The sequence below is a fragment of the Punica granatum genome, chromosome 5, assembly GCF_007655135.1.
Source record: "Punica granatum isolate Tunisia-2019 chromosome 5, ASM765513v2, whole genome shotgun sequence".
Classification (NCBI taxonomy): domain Eukaryota; kingdom Viridiplantae; phylum Streptophyta; class Magnoliopsida; order Myrtales; family Lythraceae; genus Punica; species Punica granatum.
In genome coordinates, this window is record NC_045131.1 from 27,904,817 (window position 1) to 27,921,508 (window position 16,692).

Here is a 16,692-nt window from a genome sequence, read left to right on the forward strand (position 1 = left end):
AGGGCCAACCCACTAGGGAGACTTTAGGACAAAGGCATGGCCTTGTATATTAGAGTTCTAAATACACGCATTTAGAAAAAAAAAATCAATATTTAAGCTAATCCAAATTATATAACACCACTTGACAGCTCAACTGTTCCCCAAATTATTACCAACAAAAAAAAATAATTTTAATTCTTTTATTAAAGGAAAAATAAAAAAGGGCTTATTTTCTACTACTTGTTTTTCTATATAAACACTTGCAACCCACCCCCTGCTCAAATCCTCTGTATCTATTTCAACCTCCTCCTCCTTAAACTCTGTTGGTTGGGGTGTGTTCATTTGTTTTAGTTGTGTGAGAGTGAGATTACAAGAGAGCGAAGATGCCGGCGGTCGGAGGGATAGTTTCCGACAACAAGAAGGAGTATCCGGGGAACCTCACCCCCTTCGTGATGGCGACGTGTATCGTCGCCGCGATGGGTGGCCTCATCTTCGGTTACGACATCGGGATTTCCGGTGAGGAGGCAGCATCGGGGAGGAACATTCGTTCTGTCTTTTACGGTTTGAAAAAGTTCTCGAAGGATTTGATCGTTTGGAACGCGTTTTATTTTTTGCAGGCGGGGTCACGACGATGCCCTCGTTCCTGAGGAAGTTCTTCCCGTCGGTGTACCGGAAGAAGGAAGCCAACCAGAGCACCAACCAGTACTGCCAGTACGACAGCCAGACGCTGACCATGTTCACGTCCTCCCTCTACTTGGCTGCCCTCTTGTCCTCAATTGTCGCCTCCACCGTGACCCGGAAGTTCGGGAGGCGGCTGTCGATGCTCTTTGGTGGGATCCTGTTCTGCGCCGGGGCTATCATTAATGGCGCCGCCAAGGCCGTGTGGATGCTCATTGTTGGCCGTATGTTGCTCGGTTTCGGGATCGGGTTCGCCAACCAGGTACTTATTAAGCTCCATTACCGCCATGTTCTTCGGTTTAAGCCATAGAGTCGGTTTAGATTTACATATTCAGTGTGGTGCTTGGAGAATACTGGAAAACAGTTTTCCGTTTTGCTTATGATATTTTCTGGGAAAACAAAAAAGATGAAAATTTTGAGAAATTGCTTTTCCATGGGTAAAACGAGCTGGAATTAGTTCAGTTCCCAAAAAAAACATAAATGCTCCTGTATGGAGTTTTCCTGTTTGTTTGTTTGTTTGTTTTCATGAAATGCGTGTGAAGATTAATTCCGCCTTTTGAAATTCCCTGCCCGCTTGTCTCACTTCAATACCCAATTTAAAAAAAAAATTAAAACAATTTTCTCTTTAAAAATTATTTTTATTGATTTTTCTTGATTTATTGTCTGTTTTGATCTGCCACTGACATGGACAATGAAATGCAGTGACAAATATACTCGTCTGATTTTACATTCGACCTTTTCTTTGGGGTGAATATTTTAGATTCGATTTTATCGGTGCAACTTGGCTTGCTCCTCGATGTTCTTATTTTATGTCGATTTATTAGGTCTATTTATTTTTCACTTGAATAAAAAATTGCTTGAGGTCACTGGAGAATGGAGATACGGGATGATCTTAAGCAGCAGATATATTAGAAAATGGTGGGAAGAAGATGACGAAGATGGCTTTTCTTGCAAAAGCTGCCTCTGATATCAAACAAAAGTTACTCTTTTTTTTTTTCGCCCGGTAGGAATCGAACAAAATATTTACACATAAATAAATATAATAAATCTTCCGCAAAACTCTTTTGTCGTTTTCATGTGGCCTTTACTTCTTGTTGAATAAAAAAATTTCTGGTTATTCTTCGGACCGTCCCTTTGCTCTCTCTGAAACGTTAGATCAACATTGGGCCTTACCCGTCAGTGCTAATCTATCGATTCAGAGAGACGAAGAGACTGTTCGGAGATGGACATGAAAAAGTTCTTGGTCCCGTGGTGTTCGTTTGGCTGCTCGGAAATGGCGGTACAAGAAGACGGACAGGGGAAAAAGCTTTTCCAATATTTCCAAGCAACCAAACAAAACCATATAGGGCATAGTGATGGGGTCCATTGTTTTGGTCTTACTTATTTTAAAACTTTGTCATGTGCCCCGTTTTTCTACGCACATGACATCCCCACTCTGCTCTCTTTGGGCAAGCGTTTACTCGCAGAGCTACGGCGTTGATTTAGAAAAAAAGAATTGAATCTTGACAGCAACATTCACATATAAAATGACAAAGAAAGTTTCAAAAATTCATTCAAATCAGCCAATAATTGCGTAAAAGAAAAGTATATTCTTCAATTTGTTTTGACTTATTTAATCTTGTAATAAACAAATTGTACCGCATGTGGTCCCTTTGGAACAAATTCTTGATATTTTACGAAGTGTCGCCTTCGATGAAAATCAAAGTAACTTCTCGTAAAAATCCGGTTAACTCATTTGATCTCTCTCCATTTGAATTTTGAACAACAATGCTGTCAATGCACTGCAACAACTGTAAATAGTTGTGGGTAACAAAAGAATTAATGCCGACTGCGTATAAAGATGGACGTTTTTAACTGCAGATGAGCTTGGTCTCGTGTTTCTATAGTCAGGTTGAGACATGATCAATGCAAACTTAATTCGGAACTTGTAGTAGAGTTTCAAACAGTTCATGTCTTGTATTAACCGATGATTAAAATCATCTCAAAATTTCACGGTTTGAATTGGTTACTTTTCTCTTATTTCCCGGATATAAATAATGATTTTGTTGTTATGGAGAGGAGAATGATTTATGATGGTAGATTCTTTTCATGTTTGGTGAAATTTACAGTCTGTGCCACTGTACCTATCTGAGATGGCGCCATACAAGTACAGAGGAGCACTCAACATTGGGTTCCAATTGTCCATCACAATAGGAATCCTTGTGGCCAACATATTGAATTACTTCTTTGCCAAGATCAAGGGTGGTTGGGGATGGAGGTTGAGCTTGGGTGGTGCCGTGGTCCCTGCCCTCATCATCACCATCGGATCCCTTGTCCTCCCCGACACGCCCAACTCAATGATCGAGCGGGGCCAGAAGGAGGAGGCCAAGACAAAGCTCCAGAGGATCCGAGGGATCGATGATGTGGACGAGGAGTTCGACGACCTCGTTGCAGCCAGTGAGGCCTCCAAGCAAGTCGAGCACCCATGGAGGAATCTCCTCCAGAGGAAGTACCGGCCTCACCTCAGCATGGCCATCCTCATCCCCTTCTTCCAGCAGCTCACCGGCATCAACGTGATCATGTTCTACTCCCCCGTTCTTTTCGAGACCATCGGGTTCAAGAACGACGCCGCCCTCATGTCCGCCGTGGTCACTGGCACAGTTAACGTTGTCGCCACGCTTGTGTCGATCTATGGAGTTGACAGGTGGGGAAGGAGATTTCTTTTCCTTGAGGGTGGGACTCAGATGTTGATATGCCAGGTAAAAGTTTACTAGCTATAACTCAATGTTAATTAAGACATTATAATCATTAATTTTTGGTTGATTTTTAATTTTAGCAAATTCTAAGATTAATGTCAGTTTCTGGGCATTTTTTGTTTCATATATATATATATATATGTGTGTGCACGCGCGCGTGCACGCATGGATAGATAGATAATATGGTATTTTTTCATAAAGGAAACAAAATGGAAAGTTGGAAATATTTTCCCAAACTATTAAAGTGCAACTTGACGCATTTTTTGCATGATTATTGATGATGTGTGGACTTGTTTTGTTGCAGATACTTGTAACAATTTGCATTGCTGCCAAATTCGGAGTCGACGGGAATCCAGGAGACCTCCCCAAGTGGTATGCGATACTCGTGGTGCTCTTCATCTGCATCTACGTGGCGGGTTTCGCGTGGTCGTGGGGGCCGCTAGGGTGGCTCGTGCCCAGTGAGATCTTCCCCCTGGAGATCAGGTCCGCCGCCCAGAGTATCAACGTCTCCGTCAACATGATCTTCACGTTCGCGGTCGCCCAGGTCTTCCTGACAATGCTGTGCCACCTCAAGTTCGGCCTCTTCATTTTCTTCGCATTCTTTGTCGTGGTCATGTCCATCTTCGTGTACTTCTTCCTGCCCGAGACGAAGGGCATCCCGATCGAGGAGATGGGCAGGGTCTGGAAGACGCACTGGTACTGGTCGAGATTTGTTACCAACGTGGACCTGCCCTACGGAGGGCTCGAGATGGGCAAGAACGGACAGCCAGTAAAGCAAATTTAGATGATTTCAACCATGGCCAGTTGCTGCCACTACTACTATATAGGCTTTGATAGGGGTACATAGTATTATTATTGGTTCCAAGGTCAAAGGTTTTTAATATAGATTTGTCCTGAATTGTAATGTTTCATCATTCCCACAATGCTTTCCAAGCAGACTTCCCGAGTACAATTGATATGAAAAATGCTTGTCTCCATTGATTTATGAATCAAAAAACCAAAAACAATAAGCAGAAGTGATGGAAATTAATCACGGAAAATTAGAAACTATATCAACTTTTGAGTTGGGTACATCCGAATAGGTGCAAAGAAAATTTGATGATATCGATCCTCAAGCTCTCGTCAAACTCGATGTAGTTCACAGCACAAATTAGCATTAGGTTTATCGTGTTACGTGAAGCTGAATATGGGTGAAATTTTGTAGATAGAAAAGGTCCGGTGAATATTGCATGGCGACATGTACTAACCGACACATCCATTCAAGGTCGACGTTCGTTATCGGGCTTTCCCCGTTATTCCAATAATCGTTTGTGATCCGAGTTACTAATGACCTAGTTGCTGTTACGTCAACATGACAAAGGAGTAATGTGTATGGGAGATAGTTGCCATAAAGTTCCTGCTGGAACCTTCAGAGTTAGACACTGAAAAAAGCCCAGCATTGCTTTCAACACGGCATTCATACAAATTTGAAAAATTGAAAAGCCTGAAAAAGGCACAATATTCTATCATTTGCAGACTGTGGGAATCGATTCACATGATCTCTGGTGGGTGGAATGGGCATTTTTCTTTCATTTCATCGGGTGCAATAATGACGTTGGGGGACTTTATAAGGCCGATAATCGTGGAAGGAGAAGTTATCCCGTCCATTTGAGAGCCAGACCTTCATATCAATGTTTTTCTATTTAATTAGGTGGTACCCGACAAAAAAAAAACAGTTTAAATGCCTTGTAAACTCAAGGGAAGATTTCTTAAAGAATTGACACCATAAAAATGAATATTTGTTCATTAGTAAACTACATGGTACCTTTCTCTGGCCTCAAAATTTTCCCGAAAAATAAGGGAAGTTCTTAAGCCATTTTTTTTAATCACGGATTTTGCACCTTTTCCAAACGAAAAAGAGGGACGGCATAAATGCAGCTGCGGATTTAGCTAGTCATTACTCTTAAGAATACATATCCCTATCGCTATGGATATGTTTGTGGATAGGACCCGAAGTGGATAAGCAAAAATTAAAAACTTTCACATGGATGAGCATAAGAATCATATGATGCTGCCTTTTCTTCCAATTTATCCATTGTATTTCCTGTACTCCTTTATCCTCTGGCTCCCCAACCTTTTAATACCGAGCTTGTCGAACACACATTTCAAAGATAAGATCATTAAGATTTCGGGTTAGTAAAAGCTAAAAGGTATATATAACAACCAATTGTGTATATATCTCTTTCTAGCGTTGGTATAATAACTAGACGGTGCAAAAGTAAAAAAGATCTCCTATATACAGTTCTTACCTTGTCTCCAAAGTACGAGTGCTAAGTATATATTAGAACTTGCTCTGTTAATTACTAATTTATGAAATTGCATTAAAAATGCCCGCTTTCTGCAATACAGAAGATGTCAATAGTAAATGGTTACACATTTAATATATTTCTAAAATGCGGTAGAATAGAGTTTTTAGATGTAATGAAGGATTAGTCGAGTACGGAGTACCGTATCTTGAGTCGGGTTACGAAGTAGTGAAAAGAATCAGATGTTGGAGAGACATTGCTTGGAAAAAAGGTTGAGGGGCTCTCAAACAGTTATGCCATCAGATCAAAGAGCTGGAAAGAAGTTTGAAAATTGATAAGACATCAACTCTGCCCAACAATATTCCCAAGAATATGTTAACCTAAAACTGAAGAACTATGCCCAAGCTCATGGACCAAGCCCGGGTTATTGATTTGGGCTTTCGAGCACAGCTACTACAACAATTCCTACAACAGGTCCGTCTCGAACCATTATTATCAGTTGAATCTTGAAATAATACCTAGACTTGTTCCATCCAACGTCTATACAATTTTTGCCTCAAGTACCTATGTTTCTTTTCATTGATTCAATCAATTAACATGAGCCCGAAGGTGATCGTATAAAACTGCTGTAACGTGGTTATTTGAACATGCAAAAGTTCATGTTGTTTCATAGCGTCGAAGGTCTACCCCTCTCAGGGCCTGTGATTGGAAAATCGTCACGACTTATGAATCTTGACCAATACCAGTGGATCTTCCACACCTTGTCCATCTCATCGATCGGAATCCCCTTTGTCTCTGGGAGGAAGTAATACATAAAGCCTGACATAATCAGCTCGAAGGATCGAAAGAAGATGAACACGCCAAACCTAAGGCGGCATAGATGAACACGCCAAACTTTAGGGCCCCATGACCACGCGAATCCGGCCACATAGATGCAAATGAAGAGGACCTCAACAATTGCATACCACTTTATAAGCATCAAATCGAGCTTGGCCACCGCGTTCAGCTCTACTAGACCAATCACTCGCTGTCATGATGATTACCTGCAATCAATCCAGTTATTCCTGAAAGACGACTCTTGAATATGCCAGTTAATCCGGTTCAGCCAAGACTCTGTTAGGATTTCGGTTTTGTTTGCCCTACTGGATCACTGGATAATATCTCATATCATAGAAGCCATACTTAACCCGGTAAATCAACATCTCAGCTCCACCGTTGAGGACGGTCTCCTTCCCCACCTGTCGACTCCATAGATCGAGACTAACGTAGCAACAACATTAACAGAACCAGTGACAACAGACGATATCAGGGCCACATCTCCTTTAAACCCAATCATACCAAACAAAGTACTTATCCCTGTGAATTGCCAAAAGAACAGAATCATAACAGCCATTGTTCTGATTCGCCTACTGCGACCAGCCTGCTGAACTCCTCATCGACTTCGTGGGTGCAGCAGATCCTCTCTAGCACCTGCTTTGCCTCGGGGACGTGGCCTTGCTCAATGAGTGATGTTGGTGTGTCAGGGAGGAGGAAGCCCCCGATGATGGTAATTAGAGAAGGAAATATGGCCCCTCCCAAGCTCAATCTCCATCCTGATTCACCCTTTAACTTGGCAAAGAAATGGCTTAGCAGATTCCCGAGAAGAATGCCAATTGTGATCGATAACTGAAACCCAATGCTGAGTGCTCCTCTGTGTTTGTGAGGTGCCATCTCAGAGAGGTATATCGGAACAGACTGAAATCAGGAAATTCAGTTTGTGACGTAAACATAAGTAGAAATGGCAATGCATAAACTTTTTTCAGTTTTCTCGGTTTCTCGAGCAATATTTGAAAATGCTTTCGGTAGGATTTGTCCAGAGATTGATTCGAGAAACAGTTTACAAACATTAAATGGCTTTTTATGATTATATGTGTATACTTTTGCGGGTATTATCAGCGGGAAACTTGGAAGAATGACAAATTTGACATATGGCTTCATTCAGTTTCCGTCTTGTAAACAAGGAGGTTGTAAAACATAATCAAATGGCAATGTGAGAATCACCTGGTTGGCAAATCCAACACTGAACTCAAAGAAGATCCGACCCAAAACTAGCATCCAGACCATATTATATTAGCAGAGCAACATAAGATAGCACCAAAACAAGATAGGACTACTCCAAGAATCATGGAAGCCCTTCTTCCATATTCTCGGGTCACCTTAGATGCCACGGTCAACGCTAAGGCTGCAGCCATCATCAGGGAAGACGGTCAGTTTCTCACTGCTGTGCACGCAGTACTGATTTGAATGTTGCATAAGCGTGGTTGGGAGAAACTTCTCCAAGGATGAAGACAAAATGGTAAGCGTTCAGGAGTAAAATGGAATAAATTTCACGTTGAAAAATAAAAGAAAAATACATGGATTAATATATAACTTGGATATCACCACTTATTAGCTCGAGTTTTAAGTGGAAATGAGTCCAAACTTGTATAAGCCCATGAAAATTAATATGATATCAAAGCTCAGGTGCGCACCCACACCACGCAAAAGTGCGTCTCGTGTTAGTCCTCCTACGTACCATACAAAAGTGCACCTCGTGTTAATTCCCCTTCACTCAAACAAGGAAGAAAACGTTGCACGTGAGGGCAGGTGTCAGAAATATGGCTTGTTTTGAACTTGTTCAGAATTAAAGTGCATACTTGAACTTGTTTTGTTTATAATCAATTATGTATTTCTCGTTTAAGTTTTTCATTTTTCCTTTAAACTTTACTTTTTTCTCCCCCTATTTATCCATTAGTTTCCATTAATTCTCAAAAAAATAAATTAATAAAAGGAAAATATACACAATAGTGGACGTAGAACAAGTAGAGGCCAATGGAGCCACGATGTTGTGACTACCTACGTTGCACGTGAGAGCGGGTACTAGAAATAGGCTTGTTTTGAACTTGTTCAGAATTAAAAGTACATACTTGAACTTGTTTTGTTTATAATCAATTGTGTATTTCCCGTTTAAGTTTTTCATTTTTCCTTAAAGCTTTTCCTTTTTTTTTTTTTATCGATTTATCGATTAGTTTCCATTAAATTCTTCAAAAAAATAAATTAATAAAAGGAAAATATACACAATAATGGACGTAGAACAAGCAGAGGCCAGTGGAGCCACGATGTTGTGATTACCTTATTTTAAGGGGTGGTGGTCGGCTTCGGCCCAACACCTTCGAGATTTTTCTCCGGCTCTTCCTTATTAGGACCAACTGGCAACTTCCAGTGTGGTGGTAGACTAGGGTCCTGCAATACCGCCCCTAGCTAGCCCCTCTTCGACCATCTTCCGTTTTATATATTTTTTTCTTTTCAATTTCTCAATTGTGTGTCTTTAAAATTACTTTTCATATTTAAAAATTACAAAAACAAATTCTAACAAAAAAGTTAACGAAAGTTTCAAGTGGCTGTAAGCAAAAAATTTTGAAAGCACATGTTTTATTTATTTATTTTTTAAAAACCAATAGAGTTGACATGGTGGTTAAAGGACGTGACTTTTTTGGCGAAGTCTTACATTCAAGTCACCTTGAAAATTTCGTTTTTGCATATAACTAAAGAGAACTTTTTCTTGTTGTTGAGAATCGTCATCCCACATTAAGCCCAATGAAAATTTCAATACTTGTAATTAACCTTTTATCTTTTGATGTATATTGATGAACTTTAATTTCCTATTCCTCATTATGTTGATGTACGCCTTTCAAGGTACCTATACAATTTTTACTCCATATATGAAAAATCAATAATAAAATTTCGGAAGTAATTTTTGTTCTTAATTTTGCATAAAATTGAAATTCGTCTAAGTTTAATGTATTTTTTAAAATATATTTCAACGAGCGAAAGTGTATCTAACATATATCTTTTTATGACGAGTATTCATTCAGTCACATTTTTTCAACAATCTCGATTGTAATGCATTTTAGCATTATATAGAAAAGGTACCAGACATGTCAGAAATCATTATTTTCAAAATTATTCCAAAAGTTCGAGTGCAAGAGAAGGAAATTATTTGATACTACTTATCCCATAATTCATGATGACTTCATTTTGTATTGGGAGAGTCACTGCCTTGACATGATAGTAAACTTCATGTGGGGCAAATAACTGTCTCAAAATACATACATACATATATATATATATATATATATATGAACAAAGACATTAAAGAGATCAGTGGTCGAGAGGGCAACCCATTAGAAAAATAATGTACGAAATTTAATTGAATAATAGAAAAAGCATAAGATAAAGAAAGAACAATAAGACGGACTATAATGAAATAAAAGAAACTTGCAGGGGTCGAATTCAATGAAAGGGCTCGCTATGATATTTGCCAGAAGTAAATGATATAGAATTTAGATGCTATCATTAAATAACAGGTGATAACCGAATTTAAATAATAATAATGATAATAATCAACGCCCTGTTTAATATGGAAGTCATGTTTTCCATATCTGGGAAACCAATCCAACGCCCGGACAGGACCCCCAACGTACATAGCAAAATCTTTCCTGCAATAAATAAAATCAATAATAAAAAAAAGTTCGATGACTGTGAATTGGACATGTTCCAACTAGACAAAATGAACCATTCAACAAATACAAAAACTATACCATATAAAAAGATAAATGAGTAGTACTGCATGAGAATATCCAAAGGCATTGCAGAACAAAAAGGTGAAATCCCGAATTCCATGCATGAAGTAAGTTGTCCTCGAGTTACAAATTTGCTCCTTAGCTTCGTAATGGTAAAATAGGCTAGCATTAAGTGTACATATGACACTTAGAATCTACAATATTGCAGGAAACTTAATTCCTCACAATAATTTCCATATACTGCACTTTTATGGCTTGGGACCTCCTTCCAATGGAAACTTAATTTATTATTATTTTTTTAAAAAAAGAAAGAGAAAACAGAGAATGTCCCTTAAGTAAAAAATTCACATAACCAGAAGTTTATGTTTCGAAAACAACCAACATCAGTTATTGACATCCTCATTATTTGGTGATTGGATCTTAGGGAATTTATGGGAAATTAAACTCTCTGAAGCCACTCCCTTATATAAACAACTCATAATAGAATGGAAGTTCTGAGATATGATAGCACAAGAGTTCTAACAAATCTGACAAACATGCTAGAAAGATAAAATTTCAAGGTGATTACTTTCATAGTCTATTGAGAAATCTTCAAAGAGAGTTTAATACTTGCATTGTACTTTCTAAGAATTTCGGAAAAAGTAAACCGTACTTTGCGTTCTTTAGTCAAGCAAGAATTGGCAACCATTATGTAACAGGGTAATTTAGTTAATGCAGTGGATACTTCTAAACAGTCTTCCAGAAACAACTTGTAATTTCATGTATAATTCATGCAGAGGAAAAGTGCAGAAAAATGACCATTGTTCCGCTGTCGCACTTCCCTGATCCTTTATATTGTGCATCTGATCGAAAAGGCAAACATCAAGATGAACTGTGACGGATGGTTAGCTCAGAAAATGCACGCTTAAAATAAAACCTATGCCAAAGTGAGAATAAAAGGTACAAATATCCCCTTGCTATTGATACCTCGGGAAGAGTTGAAGATGAGAACTGCGATAACGTATGGGTCCTAGAGCACCTTCGTCCGCTGCACTACACGTTTGGGATGAAAACTCGACGACCCGAGGTTCGTAATTAAAGAATCTCCATTCCCTGAACACATGGAAAAACCAACTAGTTAAAAGTCACGTAAAGCTCATTATCGCTCATTCCCCTGCAGCCATCAATGCGAGGAACTGTTTATTCATACTTCCACAATGGGTGAATGATAAACAAGTAATGAAGCCAATTTCATTCCTAGCAAACAGCTCAAGAATTGATCTTGGATTCTGGGCAATACCTTATGAACGTTAAGGAAGATGACAACCTCGCAATCTCGCTGTCTTCAACTATACCACCCTCCTCCCAACAGAGCCTGGCGATCATGTCCATCTCCTTGATGTGATTCTCGACTGAGTAATCAAATGGCAAGACCTCAACTTCGGCTGTGCCGCCACCAACATTCTGTGGTTCTCTGTTCCTTAGAAGCCCATAGGTTATTGCCCTCTTATTTAATAATATCGAAAAGTCAATAGCCACCTCCTACACGGACCATTAAATTATGGGTCGGGCCAGGTTGGGTATTTAAATACCCAGACCTGGCCTAGGTCTGGGCTTCCTGGCCGACCTGGCACGGGTCAGGACTAGCGTGCTCTTGCCCTGGTTGTGCAGGGTGGGTCGGACCTGGCCCGACCTGTTTGACCCGCAGGAATGAAATTAAATACAAAACAAAATGTTCATCAATTACATTACAAAATCGATGTTGTATCTTGGCATCAACTTCAACATCTAACTCTTCTATTTAGTTAACTTTGACATCCAACTGGAATCGAAAATCGATGTTCATAATCAGCTAATTAATCCCTTCATAATCGACTTGCCCAACAGCTACTCTACCAGCTAATCCACAATCGAAAGACTACATTACACTATTAGACAGGGAAAACCAGTTAAAGTGGAGTGAGCAGCAAGCAGCAGCTCACCGCCTGCGGAGTGGAGGGGAGGAAGCAGCAGCTCAGCTCGGGCTAGAGCAGGACAGCAGCAAGCGTTTTGGCAGACTGGGAGAGCAGAGCAGGGGCCGCAGCAGCTCAGCTCGGCTTGGTAGGGAGAAACAGCAGCTCGACGTTGATTTTTAAGGAGCTAGGTATTAACAGAAACATTCAAATCAGTTCGGGTATCTCTCCTCCAAATGATTCGGCTGCTGCACCAAAGGATTCTTCAGGAGATTCTACTTCAGATAAATCCTCAGACCATGTAAATAGAACAGGCAATTAGCATTCCATCATCAGGGCCACACTATTCGATTACTTCCCTATGTCGATGATATCGTGCTTACCGGTGATTCATCATGTTTATTGGACTCTCTCATTTGCAGTCTAAGTCAGACGTTCTCTATGAGAGATCTCGACCCCCTTCATTATTTTATGGGGATTCAAGCGACTCGATCTTCCGCTAGTCTTTATTCATCCTAATGCAAGTACGCCACAGATCTTCTTGTTCGCACTTCTATGGAATATTGTCGCCGATTGCTACATCCTCGGCTTCTAAACCTCTTTCAGTTAAGGATGGTGACAAGCCTTACAGTGATGTTTCTACATTCAAAAGTGCCGTCGGAGCTCTCCAATATCTTACTTTAACGCTTCACGATCTTGCCTTTGCTATTAATTTTGTCTGCCAGCACATGCATGCTTCCACTTTGGTAAATTTTCAGCAAGTTAAGAGAATTTTGAGATACATCAAGGGCACTCTCGATATTGGACTTCGGTTTCATTCCAATAGTTCTTTGGACCTTTATGCATTTGCTGACGCAGACTGGGCAGGTTGTAAACTCACCCGTTGCTCTACAACAGGTTATTGCACATTCCTTGGAGCTAACTGTATTTCGTGGAGTGCTAAGAAACAACCTACTGTAGCTCACTCGACTGCCGAAGCTGAATATCGTGCTCTTGCTTTTGATGCAGCTGAGCTCGTCTGGGTTTCCTTCATTCTCCGAGATATTGGCATTTCACAATCTCAACTGTCTTTCCTATTTTCAGACAACATGTCACCTAATTGTCAACCTAGTTTTCCATGCTCGAACTAAGCTTGTTGAAATCGACTATCATTTCATTCGGGAGAAGGTCGCCCTAGGCAACATCGTTACCCGTTATGTTCCCTCTTCGTAGCAGCTTGCTAATATCTTCACCAAGTCATTGCCTCGAGACTCTTTTCAGTTGTTTCGGTCCAAACTCGGGCTTTGGTTCTTACCGACGCCCAGTTTTCGAGGGAGTATTAATGGAAACATTATGATTAGTTCGAATATCTCTCCTCCAAACGATTCAGCTGTTGTACCAAACGATTCTTTAGGAGATTCTACTTCAGATAAATCCTCAGACCATGTAAATAGAATAGGCAGTTAGCATAGCACCATCCCCTCTTATCCTCTAGTTACTTGTATATATCTCCTTTAACTTAACTAGACAGTTGGGCTGCACATGCGCACAGGCTAGAGTTATCGACGCCAATCATTTTGTTCTTTGAAAATTATAGAAATATGTAATTATGAAACAGAATCATTGATACTGTATAATATATAGATGTATAGATTATACGGGCCAAGGCCTATGAAAATTATACTAGGGTCCGTGCGTATCATTTTCATTAGAGTAAAATACACAAGTTCGTCTCCAAGATAGACAAGTCGCATCATTTTGGTTCTTTTAAAATGTGAATCAAATTGATGCTTCTATTTATCAAATTCGTCCCTCTATACATTAGATTTATCTTTTCTTTTATTCAATAATTTGGTCCTTCTATATATATCAAACTGGTCCATCTATACATACATCAATTAGGTCCGCATAAAATTTACATCAATTAGATCCTTTTGTACGTTAAATTGCTCTTTTGTACATCATTTTCCTTTCAATATATATCTTGATATTTGGAAGCTCGATGGGCCTTGACAAATCTAGTATGAGTCGAGCTGACCAATTAAAAGGAGTAAATATAAATTTTCTCCATTCACGACACTCGAAGCCGAGGTCTTGTTTAAGGAAATGAACTCGAATTATTTGAACCAATCCACATTGGTTTCTATACATTATTTTGGTCCCTCTTACAATACGGTCCCACCATACATCAAATACGCATTAATATGGTCTTACGATCATAACTCCGTCAATTACAATTCATATCAAATGAACCGCTCCATTATCCAATAATGTTTTTCTCATCATTGGATTTGTATATTTTCGGTGAATATCTATCTATCTACATATAGAGTTCTGTTATATACAGGGCGCTCAGGCAGCTTTGGCACAAACGGAGGGAGTCTGCGTGCCCAAAAAGGAGGGGGCAACATTTGAACATTGGGAGGTGGCTGCCGGGGCCTCAGGGCCAGTGTAGGTGAGCCTGACGTTGCCAACCACCACATTCTCACACGGCACCTTGCTGCTGCACGTGAGCTTCACTGCCACTGCTGTGGACGAGGTCCCGTGGATATTCTTGAAGGTCACGTTTCTGATCTTCACCAAAGACGGGATCTGTAGAGTAAATGAATGAACCATTAAAAAACATATAAGGAGAGAGTTGGAAGAAAGGAAAGAAGTTAGCTCCATGAGCAAATCCCTAATGATATCCTAGTTCACAATTCAAAGGAAGCTCTGTCGACATAGCCGACATAAGTAAGTCAGGATATGGTTTGAGGGCTCCATACATCGGCCTTGCACTGGTTCCAGGGACAGTACAACTGGTCGATGAGGATAGGGTTCCCGACATTGACCATTTTGATATCCTCGAAGTGCATGTCAGAAACTGATCCAGGGAAGGATGCCGGCCAGGTCTTAATCCTGACGCCATTCTGCGTGTCAGTGAGGGTGCAGTTCTTGACCCAGAGACCCTGCACAGACTCCTCGCCCTTGTTCCTGCCTAGGCTCCCGACGCTGATGCCGTGCCCTGGTCCGCAGTTCACCCGGGTCACTCGGATATTTTTGCTCCCATCCCCAATGGAGATGCAGTCATCCCCGGTCCCAATGCTTGAGTCAGTGATGTTGATCCCGTCGACTTTGGCTATGTGGATCCCATCAGTGTTGGGGCTATTGCCCGGTGCAGTTACTGTGAAGCGATTGAAGGTGAAGTTCTTGCAACCCAGTACATTCACGTGGAAGTTCTTACTGTCAAGAGTGGTGATGTCTTGGACTAGCGCGTTGGTGACAAAGTTGAACCTCAAGTTCTGCACATTCGATCGATTCATCATTCATGTCAGTCTCCATTTCTAACAGCATGAGACCGGTACTTCGATATGTTTTTATTATAAAGACTTACGATAATCTTCCTGCAGTTCTTGTTCTTATGGCAGTCGTTCTGGCTCCACGCAATCTTCCCCTGGCCATCGAAGACTCCACCACCCGACAAGGTTAAATGGTCAAGGTATTGAAAGGTGACCCAACTCTCTTCCTTAAATTGGGCGGACTCTGCCGGAGCCTTCACCGTGCCTTGGAGCTGAAACTCCAAGGGGGCTTTGCAAGGGCCCTGAAATGTGATGGCTCCGAGGGCATACGTCCCGCGTGGAATCAGTATTTTGCTAGGTGTTGTCGATGCACAAGCCTCCTTCCACGCACTCATCAAAGCCTTAAAAAAGGAGAGAAAGAAAGTTAGTTGCAATTTTACCCGAAACACACGTCCAGGAAGCAATTACCAAAGAATCATTTGGCTAAGGTGCACAGAAACAAATACTTGGCTAATGCAGGTAGCACCGTCGGCCTTTGCCCCGTATTTCATGACATCAAAAACCTCAGCGTCACCAATGGAAACGGACAGCAATAGCAATGCTGCTGCTGCTGTGATTTGCAACTTCATTGACGCCATCTCTTCTTTCCTGTTCTCCCACTACCTCTAACTTAAGGGTTTTTTTTTTTGGCCTTCCTCCTTCTTGGAAATGTGATTTTTCTTTTTTGGGCTTGTCATTTAAGATTCTTGAATTTATAGCGGGATGGGACAGAAGAGCACAACAGAATCCTAAAACCAATTTCAGTTGTTATGGATTACTATTGTGATCTCACCGAAAAATATATATAAAAAAGGATAACTATTATTCACCAAAAGAAAAAAAAGGTAATTATTCATTATGTCACTGCCGTGGATCCTGAGGTAGCTCTTATTCTTAGTTTTAACTGACCTTCAATAATTAAGGAGAATGTAGCGCAGTGGCACATGTTCTCGCCTATTGACCTAGAGGTCCCAGGTTTTATACCTAGTGGGATTATCCGTGCCCATTTATTAGTTATATAGGATTTATCTTTCATTATACTAGGCAATAGGTCTCCTTTGTAACCGAAAAGAAAATGACCTTCAATATTGTAACAATTAATTGGAAAAAAGAAAAGAGAAGAAAAGAAAAAGATGACCTTTGATATTGTAACAATTAATCTTAAAATAGAATATGTTCAGTTAAAT

At 40.3% G+C, this 16,692-nt stretch overlaps 2 protein-coding genes, 1 long non-coding RNA gene and 1 pseudogene across 3 annotated transcripts; 1 reads left to right on the forward strand and 3 right to left on the reverse strand.

The window, feature by feature from the left end:
• Positions 1–251: 251 nt before the first annotated feature.
• On the forward strand, positions 252–4,369 carry LOC116208444 (sugar carrier protein C). The gene is made up of 4 exons (XM_031541896.1): positions 252–495; positions 597–919; positions 2,766–3,395; positions 3,697–4,369. The coding sequence occupies exons 1-4, from the start codon at positions 363–365 to the stop codon at positions 4,174–4,176; spliced, it is 1,566 nt and encodes a 521-aa protein (XP_031397756.1). The 5' UTR covers positions 252–362; the 3' UTR covers positions 4,177–4,369.
• A 1,975-nt stretch (positions 4,370–6,344) lies between these two features.
• On the reverse strand, positions 6,345–7,923 carry LOC116209125 (annotated as a pseudogene).
• Positions 7,924–9,987: 2,064 nt separating this feature from the next.
• On the reverse strand, positions 9,988–11,718 carry LOC116209512. Its single transcript, XR_004157267.1, has 4 exons — positions 11,558–11,718; positions 11,245–11,370; positions 11,077–11,120; positions 9,988–10,194 (listed from the first exon to the last, which is right to left on the reverse strand). It is a non-coding gene; the product is annotated as an uncharacterized LOC116209512 (long non-coding RNA).
• A 2,822-nt stretch (positions 11,719–14,540) lies between these two features.
• LOC116209306 (exopolygalacturonase-like) lies at positions 14,541–16,095 on the reverse strand. The gene is made up of 4 exons (XM_031542907.1): positions 15,973–16,095; positions 15,562–15,867; positions 14,954–15,469; positions 14,541–14,780 (listed from the first exon to the last, which is right to left on the reverse strand). The coding sequence occupies exons 1-4, from the start codon at positions 16,093–16,095 to the stop codon at positions 14,541–14,543; spliced, it is 1,185 nt and encodes a 394-aa protein (XP_031398767.1).
• Positions 16,096–16,692: the final 597 nt, after the last annotated feature.

What these genes read in the sequence shown, in the direction of transcription:
- LOC116209306 (XM_031542907.1), bottom strand. Translation starts at nt 16,095, where the DNA reads ATGAAGTTGCAAATCACAGCAGCAGCAGCATTGCTATTGCTGTCCGTT. An exon ending in GTGCTACCTGCATTAGCCAA is followed by an intron (nt 15,868 to 15,972) that starts GTATTTGTTTCT and finishes TCCTTTTTTAAG; the next exon opens with GCTTTGATGAGTGCGTGGAA. An exon ending in AGAACTGCAGGAAGATTATC is followed by an intron (nt 15,470 to 15,561) that starts GTAAGTCTTTAT and finishes TCGAATGTGCAG; the next exon opens with AACTTGAGGTTCAACTTTGT.
- LOC116208444 (XM_031541896.1), top strand. Translation starts at nt 363, where the DNA reads ATGCCGGCGGTCGGAGGGATAGTTTCCGACAACAAGAAGGAGTATCCG. An exon ending in GGATCGGGTTCGCCAACCAG is followed by an intron (nt 920 to 2,765) that starts GTACTTATTAAG and finishes TGAAATTTACAG; the next exon opens with TCTGTGCCACTGTACCTATC. An exon ending in CTCAGATGTTGATATGCCAG is followed by an intron (nt 3,396 to 3,696) that starts GTAAAAGTTTAC and finishes GTTTTGTTGCAG; the next exon opens with ATACTTGTAACAATTTGCAT.